The sequence below is a fragment of the Impatiens glandulifera genome, chromosome 8, assembly GCF_907164915.1.
Source record: "Impatiens glandulifera chromosome 8, dImpGla2.1, whole genome shotgun sequence".
In the NCBI taxonomy this organism is placed as follows: Eukaryota; Viridiplantae; Streptophyta; class Magnoliopsida; order Ericales; family Balsaminaceae; genus Impatiens; species Impatiens glandulifera.
The window spans coordinates 12,996,017-13,006,024 of NC_061869.1; the positions used below are offsets into that span (position 1 = coordinate 12,996,017).

General features: G+C 29.4%; 1 protein-coding gene across 1 annotated transcript; it reads right to left on the reverse strand.

Moving 5' to 3' along the window:
• Positions 1-530: 530 nt before the first annotated feature.
• LOC124913431 (flowering-promoting factor 1-like protein 2) lies at positions 531-893 on the reverse strand. Its single transcript, XM_047454015.1, has one exon. It carries the CDS (start codon positions 891-893, stop codon positions 531-533), a length of 363 nt encoding a protein of 120 aa, XP_047309971.1.
• Between the last annotated feature and the right edge of the window lie 9,115 nt (positions 894-10,008).

A 10,008-nucleotide genomic window follows, 5' to 3' on the forward strand; every position in this document is an offset into this window, starting at 1 on the left:
AGTGAAAAATATATTTATATAAATTAATAATTAAAGAGAATATATATTTATGATAATAGAAAAAAATAAAAAGCTAATTATGAGAGATATAATATTAAATTAATTATAAGAGTGAAAAATCATACGGTAAACATGTGTATCTTATCTCGAGATTCATAAATTAATTGTTGTTAGATTTTAAAAAAAAACCGAAAATATTTTTATCTCTTGTATTTTTTTTTTTAAAGTTATATATATTTTTTTTTTCAAATTAAGTAGATACTATATAAGTGTTTAAGTATGCTGTATAAATCATATATATATATATATATATATATATATATATATATATATATATATATATATATATATATATATATATATATATATATATATATATATATATATTAGTAACAATAACTTGGTTATTCCAATATATGGGTTGGGAAAGAAACATAACAAAAAAGCTAGAAACTAGAGCAGAGATTGATTTAATGATATGAAAAAAAAGCAAATTTAGGTTGAAACATATGCAAAAGTATGCTAGCAAGCTAGTTATCACGAACACAAAAGACGTTATGAGTTTTAACAACAATGTCATACATGTGTATAGAGTTGAACCTTGTAAAGTCCCTAGGAAGGGATATAAGATCAATTGAATCATATTTGTGGAATTGAACGAGATCACCATCACCACCATAATATCTCTCCCAACCGAGACCACTTAGTATTTGCTCGAGGAATAAGTAAGACTTCACCGGTTGTCCAGTCGGAATGTGCACCAATTCCTTCATCTTACCAGTCTTGTTACATGACATTGTTGAAGATTTCTTTCTCCTATCCTTACTTGGTTGTCGTTCTTCAGGATTCTCCAACTTCATCACCCCGCTATTAAATAGCCACACACCCGACATTGTTTTGAACTTACTTGATTGTTTAATTTGGTTTTTGGGTATTTCTTGATCAAATAGCAAGAGAGAATGAGAGATCAAATGAATAGATGGGGTTTGATGTTTTGGTTTTGGGTGTATATTTATAGATATATATGAGGAGTTCGGGAATATAAAAGACATTGAACAGATCTTAGTATGTTTGGCTTCTAGTATATATTGTAGATATTGTGAGAGCCATATGGCTAAAAATTGAGTGTACATGGATGCCACTTGTAAACCACTTTATAGCACCTCTTGTGGATTATAATATGGAGATGGACCATACTTAACAGAATCTCTGCAGTGCATGTAAGGAAAATTTTGTCTTGTTTCGGGTCACTTTAGATGGAAACGTAGCGCAATATTATACATGCACTGCAAGTTTAATAATTGAGCACTCTAGATGGAAACGTAGCTCATTTTCAGAACCTCTTATTTTGTTTTGTTTTAATTAGGTTTTTAGCAAGGGTATATGACAGAACCCGCATGAGCGTGGAAGAGTTATGGAAAGATATTGTATCGGATTGCAGCGCCCTCGCGGGAACGTGGACAAGAATTCCAAACACGGAGCAGAACTGAAATATCTGTTGCAACTGGAATTTACTGTTTTTTAAACTCACTAGAATTGAAAACATTGTAATCAGATAATTCATTTACGTTTTTAGCTTTTTAGCTTTTACTCAGAATGTTACGACTTCAAAATCATTATAGGTTTATCTAGAATGATCTCTTAAACTCGTGGTTTTGTTCTCACATTTTTTTGAATTTTTAATGAAATGACGCTAAATCGTTTTCCTCAAAAAAAAATTAGGGTTTTAATAATGTTTTTTTTGATTGATATTCTAATTTGTGATTAAATAAGATGTCTAGGGTAAGAATCTTTGCAAATCTAAATTGTTAGATTGTCTGATTAGATATGCCATAATTATCTAGTAAAATAAGTGTGCATTGTTAATAACATTGTTTTAAGTTAATTCATATACATTTGTGTTTATATATAAGTATATTTAAAAATATTTTTTTTTTAAATTAGTTTGCTTTCTAGATATATATCTCCACTTAAATCTTAGTGTTGATTGAAGTCAATTTCTAAAGTTTATGTTTGGTATAGAAAATAAAAATACAATTAATTGTCCCCACATGATCCACCACTTGCAGTATATGTGATTCCTATTGTGAGGAGGACCTTAAAGAATTTTACTTTCCTAGCTCATTGGGACGGTGAAGTGGTTTTAATGGAAATGAGTTATATTACATGCATGCTAGTTTTTTACTTTTGCTTTATTTTTTTGGCGGACTAGAAAGAATGAATATGCATTATTGTTCAAGATTACTCTCGATGGATCGAGAATCTATGCACTAAGTAGAAGTGTTTACTTTCGATGGATCGAGAATCTATGCACTAAGTAGAAGAGTCTAGAATTTTATCGATGTGTACGGATATTTATATTTCATATTTTTATACAATTTTATATAATAGTAAAATATTAAAAATGATGACCAATACTTAATTATTAAATTATTGTTTGTTATATATTAAGACCAATTTTTAATCATCAATCAAATTAATTTAATTAATTTTTTTCTAAAAACAAGTTATTAATAGACTATTTAAATTACAAGTCATTTTAATTAAAATAATTTTTAGTATAGATAATATTATTTGTAACATCTAATGCAGTGAAATAAATATATAATTGTGGAAATGTGAATAAAATGAAAAGCTCTTATAACTACGTTTGGAAAAATAAGACAATGATAGTTTGAAAATTAATAATTGTTTCACAATTCACTATCTCTATCTGTCTATGGTGTGAATAGACATGAATTATCAAAATTGAAGTATATTACAATCTATAATTGAATTGACATGTATTATCCATTATCAAATTGAAGTTAAAATTACCTATTACATAAAAAAAAAAATAGTTCAATAATATTGAGCCAAGTTAAAATTCTAAAAAATGAAAATGTCAAGTTGAAGTTGGAATATTCTTAATAAGAAAATTTTGTTGTGATTATGATAAAGCATTGATTTTGACTTATTCCACTATCAAGTTTTTAATTCATTTTATCAAGTTTGATATGACAATATTGATTTTTAACTTTTCTTACAAACTTTTCACCATCTGATTCCTCCAAAATTCAAAACAAAGTTTTTTCGCTGAAAAATATTTCATTTGTTTTAAACTAGTCATCTTTGGAAGCATCATCCCCACGTATACATTATCATAGTTCCTCTTTTTGCAATTTCTTTTCTACAATGCCTCGACGTGACATGAGTGTGAAAAGTCGATGGAGCATTAAACCACACCATGGAAAGGAGGTATTTGTATTAATTGATGTCTTAAGTTCTGGATTTATAGATTCAAGTGGAACATGGTCATGATCTCCATGATGTGAGCTCCCCCGATCCCTCCTCATTAGGATGTCCAACTAATTCTTTGTATGAATGAAACATATTATATCTCAACTCACTTAATTATCTATGCGATGAAAATTTCGTTAACTAAAGCAAAACCGTTACAATTCTATCCCAACTAAGAACTAAATCCCAAAATACAATATGCTTGCTCTAGAAAAACTCCAATCTATTACCTCCATTTTGGATATTTGGATATCCCACTATTGTCTTCTTGGTATCTTTAGAAAGTATCCATCCATACTAGAATGTTTAAAGCACTATTTAGTCCCCCTACCCTTCTCATCTTTCATTAATTACTTCTTCTTTTTCTTCTTCTTTTTATTGTAATTTCTCAAGGCTTCTTAAGAATAGTATTCTTTGCTATTCTTCAATTTTAATATAAATATTTTTTTTAATATAAATAATTGGTAAATACAATAATGAAAACCATTATTCTAAATTGATAAATGTATTTATATTTGTCTTGTTTGTAAGACTTATTTAAATAATTCATCATGCTTACAAATCTTTTTTCAATTAATTTATCAACAAAAAAAATACTTAAAAGTTTTAAATTATAATGATAAATAATTTATTTATTTTTAAATTAAAAATATTTTAATATATTAATTATTGAATTTAATTTAATAAAAATAAAAAAAAATGTTTAATTTTGATTAAATTTTATAAATAAAAAAACTAATTAATCACCCTATCACAACAATAAAAATAAAAAATGCAAGGAAAAGGAAAAAAAAAAATGTATATTATCAAATGATGAATGACTAGAAGTTTGCCAACAGCTGCCAATTCCCACAAAGGTTAGTTTTTTTTTCTTTTGCTGTCAACATTTATCCGATTCTGATTCCTCTCAACCAATTAATTAATTTTCATTTAATTTTTTAAATAATTATTATTTTGTACAAGCTTACTATACTTTAATTGAAAACACTATGGACTCAAGTTGCTTCCAAAATCAACTAAAAATAAATAAAAATCTAAGAATTTAGATTAGATATATTCAATCTCTCCAATTTCGTTTAATTCAATAAATTTTCATTTCAATATCCTATATCAAATTATTTGAAAATAACAAATTATTATCCAAATCGAACAAATAAGGCATTCTATTAAAATGTCGACTCATTATTGTTTGTTTGTGTAACTAATGGCGGGTCTAAGAATTAGAGTTAGCTGAGATTTAGACTCCGTCTAACTACGCATCCTTTTAGACCTCGTCTAAAGGAGTTAGACGTACCCGTCCAACTACACATGCCTTTAGACCACGTCTATAGGAGTTAGACGTACCCGTCTAACTACGCTTCCATTTAGACCTCTTCTAAAGGAGTTAGACGTATCCGTCTAACTACGCATCCCTTTAGACCTCGTCTAATGGAGTTAGACGTACCCGTCTAACTACGTTTCTCTTTAGACTTCATCTAAAGGAGTTAGACTTCCACGTCTAACTACCTTTGACGTCTAAGATAGTCTACTTTAGACCACGTCTAAAGTAGCATAGTCTTATATATGCACCTGCACAAAACAAATAGACAACTTAGCTTTATTTTATTTAAACATCATCAAAATTACGTTGTTAAGATAATGTTCCAAATCATAGCTTTTGTTTATTTTTTTTCCAAGTTAATTATTTCTCACTTAATTAACTATTTTCTTTACTTTGTTTTAATTTTTCTCAACAATTTCTCCTTTTTGATGATGTTAAAAATATGCAATCTTATCAAGCAAAATAAACCCCCGTCAAATAAGATTAAGATCAAAGTAATTCACCAAAGTATTTAAACATAGTTTTAAAGTACAACAAAGAAAAGCACAAGGAGAAAGATTTAGTGTCCTTCCCTTTTTACTCTTGGATTTGCGCTGCTTTGGGAAATTGATTCTCCAGTTAAGAGGTTCTGGAATCGACTGATCGCTCGACGTCCACTGCCACTAGGGGTGTTCATCGGTTCGGTTTTCGGGTTTTTCGAGTTTTCAGTTCGGGTTCTTCGAATTTTTATTTTTTTTAAGCAAATTCGAAAACCGAACCGATTTGAATAAATTCGAATTCGGTTTATTCGAATTCGGTAAATTCGAATTCGGTTCGAATTCGGTCGGATATTCGGTTTAGACTAAATATAGAACATCACCTACCCATAAGATAATTTTTTTTTAAAAAGTTAACAAAATAAATAAGTTGTTAAAGAGATCTTATCTACTTAAATTATAAAAAATATAAATCACGCAAACTTAGTTTAACGCTAATATATATTCGACAATTAAACGACGAAAGTAAAATAGTGTCGCCGACGACAATATATGGCGGTTGAGACGTGTTGACAACTAGAGAAATGGAAAATGAATTAGGGATTATGGATTTAATGTAGGAATCTAGTAGGAGGTGCATGATAATTTAATATAAATATGTAATAAGTTATATAATATATAATCAAAATAAATAATAAAAATGAATTCGGTTTTCGGTTTGGTTTTCGAGTTGAAACCTAAACTCGAAAACCAAACCGAAAACCGTATTTGAATTCAAATCGGTTTAAAATTCGATTCGAAAACCAAAAATGTATTTCGAATTCGGTTTATTCGAATTCGGTGAATTCGAATTCGGTCGGATATTCGGTTCAGACCAAATATTGAACACCCCTAACTGCCACCTCCTCTGTCGCCTCCACGACCTTGGCCTCTTCTGTCTGGTGCACAACTGCCTCCGCCTCCTTCAGCAGCTTTTCGTTTAGATTTAGATCGATTTCTTCGAGTAGAAGTTGATCCCCCTCTTTTTCTTCCTTTCCGCTTTTTAACATTATCCGGGTTCGCAACAATAAGAGTTATTTCTTTCTCAGTAGCAGCTGCAACTTCTTCTTCATCTTGAAATTGCCTTGCAATGGTGTCAGTCTGCTCTAATCACTCAGCCTCTTCCCTTCTTAATGAATTAGACATCTCTATTACTTGGGACTGAATAAGTTTAATTATGGTCTTGTCTCTTGGTGAAGCTCTAGGTTAAAATTCTTTGATTTAGCAAGATGATCCGATGTCGTTGAAAGAAGTTCTTTTCCAGCTTCTTGTATTGAGTATGGAGGAGGTTGACTTCGTATGTATTTCGCTTCAATGTTTTCTCAGTTTCCTTTTGAGTGGCAAGAATGAAAGAGACATCTTCTTTACTTGATGCAGACCCCTTCTCAAGATTTTCCAATTTGTACGACATTTCCATTATGTTTCGCTGCATAGAACTCAACGCATCCATAATTGCATTGCAAAAGTTTGCTCCTCCAAGTGAGGCTTTTTCGGAAGAACGAGCAGCAGAAGATACGACTTGGGAGCAAGCTGGAGCAGTGCGAATAGAGTTCACATGCAAGTTCACTTGTAAGGAATTCTCTGGTTCTTTGTCTTTTGGGGGAAAGAGGGAGCAATTGATACATTCCTTGAATTTTCTTTTCCATTAAAAATTTCAGCACATACCTGATTAACACGCTCTGAAATATCTTTAGAGTGAAGAGGTAGATCAGCAACGTTCTCAACGATGTGTACAACTGTCTTGATAGGTGAAGATGGATGAGCAGTTGAAGGGGAAGGAGATCTTTCTTCTAATGGCGTTTCTTTAGAGGATGAGGAGGACTCAACATTTTCAGATTGTTCCCCCTCAGTAGAAGGAGTCTTCTTTGGATCTACTTGCTTCAAGGTTTCTCCCTCAGTCTGTGAACCTGGTGTCTGTTCAGAATTCTTTGGTGGTTCCCCCTCAATCAATGGTGATTTTCTGCTTCAGACGTAGGAGGATCCACTTCAGATGTCTCCTTTTGAGGAATGAGCGTTTGTTCAGCTTCAGAAGATACTATCTCCTCTTCAATGTTGATTTTTGTTTAAACCACGACAGGAGTCTGTTCAACATAATGCTGGACCATTAGACGTTTTTCTTCAAAAGAAATGTTGGAAAGCTTAGTGTGATAGATAGCAGCCTATTCTTCATCTTCAGAAATAATATGTTCAGCTTTAATGATTCGCATGGGCTCGCCTTGAAGAGGAGACATGTCATCAATGTCATCGGAACTGTTGACCTCTACACCGACTTGAAAAATACTCGACCGAGATGACTCGGTGCAATGAACATATCGGATGACTTTGGAGCAATAGTCATTCATTAGCAAGTCAAGTCGTTTTAGTGCATTTTGTTCTGAAAGAGCATCCCTGTCAAGAGGATTGAAATTTGCCTTTCTCGCCTCAAGTAGAGAATAAAGAGCACGACCCGTTACATTTGCCACAACAAGATCCTTTCTTTTGAGTGCTTCATGGACCTCAGTTGTTTTTGTCCATTTAAGGACCCTTTCTCCATCTTTCCTAATTTCCTCCATTCCTTTTCGATCTTGCCGCCGGAGATGATTTCTTCGAATTGGGAAATTAACCTGTGATTCATCCAGGTATCGAAGACTTCGATCTTCTTAGCAGCTTTCAATTCAACCTGTTCCATAACGAGATTGAAGATAAGGTTTATATACACTCATTTTTGTTCCCCCAAATTTTATTATTTTTGAGCCTATAAAAATATTTGTCTAATAGGGCTAATAGCTTTGAAATTAAAAATTGATTTAAGGAACAATGTTGTACCAATTGGATCCTAAAATAATTAATTGAGGGATTATTTTAAAAATCAAGTGTTACAAACAAATAATTAAGGTGAACAATAGATTAAGGGAATTATTATCATTATTTATTAGGTATTTTGGGAAAGATAAAAATTAGTTGACCAAAATATATTTATATAATAAATAAAATAATAATTAAAGTTTGAAAAAAATTCATCTATTATTATCTATATTATTTTGTAAATATATTGAAGGTTAAAGTATAAAATAAAAAGTAATGATATGGGAACGAAAGATTTGTAGCGAATGGGGTAGAACTGGAGCAGAAACTACGTGAAGTGCTGATTAAACATGATGACTCAGTATTTATTTATTTTTCCTTTTTATATTTATTAATAATATTCTCTCTTCTCATTACTTATATTTTCTCTGTCAGCAAAGTTGTTTCTTTTTTTTTTTTTTTTGAATTCAAAAAAAACTTTTTACTATACATAGGTCATCGATTCAACATTAGATGAAAAGGGGATGAAATCCCCGTTTTTCTAATAAATGGTTCAAATTGTTTTATCAACATGAGTGTTCTATATCAAAAAAAATATTTATTTTGAAACCATCTCTGTATTAACCTAGTGGTCGAAAGAGTACCATGCTGAGTCTGAACTTCATTTTTTATTATTAAATATACTTAATAATTTATCTCTTTAATTTTTATTATTATAAATATTCTTTTTTTTAATTATTGTACATACCACTATAAACACATTTTAATTATTTCTCTCTCTCAATAATTTGTTTTCTTTTATTTATTTAAAAAAAATAAAATTTATTTTCAATAATAAAAATGACTCAAATTAAAATAAATAATAATTAATTATATTAATTAATTGAATTAATTTTTTTTATTCTCATATATAAATTTTAATTAATAACTCACGAATGACCATCATTTGTGGGAGGTGTGGTCAAGAAGGTCATACAAAAAGTGATCAACCATGTTCTAAGCAAAATCGTAAATAATTTAGAGAAATGATAATTGTAATCGTTTTTTATGAATGGTTAATTATTGTATTGTTATGGTTTAGATATTTTAAATTTATTAGTATTTATCAATTATTTATGGGAATGCTAAAGTGAATATTTATTATATTATATAAATAATAATTGAATTATCAAAAAATATATTTATATATATATATATATTAAAATATAAATAATCAAATTTATAAAAAAAATATATATTAAAATATAAATAATCAATTTTATAAAAATAATAATTTAAATATATTTCAAAATATAAATAATTTAATTTATACAAATAATAATTTAAATATATAAAATTTATAAAAAAAAATAATAATTTAAATATATATATAATAATAAATAATTGTAATAAATAAATTTTTACAACATTGAAATTGAACAGAAAATTAGGTTATTTTGAAAATGAATGAACAAACTAAATTAACTTGAGAAGTTCAACGGAAACTATATCATTTTGGAAATTGATTCTTTAAAACAGCCTATATTCAAAAACAAAACCTAAAAGAAATAAAATAAAACTCTAAAATTTAAAACTGAGCGTTTCATTTTTAGTTTGTTACAACCATTTAAATCAATCTAGATTCATTACATAATACATTTATACATAATACATTTAGAATTAAACTACATCGTAAATCAAACAATGGAAAGTAGAATCATAGAATGACAATTTTCTTCAAGAAAGGTTTTTTAAAAATTCAAAATCTCCAACCACTCCCACCGCAAACAAAAACTCCGAACTCGAAAAACTAAAATAAAATCTCTATAATCCAATAATGTCCCGTTTATGTTATTTGCTCCTCCTTTTCTCTAGAGCTCGGCGGCGGCTCGAAATGACGTGGAAGATCATAAAGACCGACCAACTGGCCTCAAGTTGAACACCCAACGGGGATGAGTTTCCGGGTTTTCTAGAATTTGTCCCAAAGTCCATACGGCGAATCCTCATTTTCCAGTCACTCAAAAATATTTGAGATTTGGTAACTTATTTGTTAATTCAAATCCTTATAACTTTATTCAAATTATAGGACTTTTTCTTTTAAAATTTAAAATTCTAAAATATTGTTTTTGG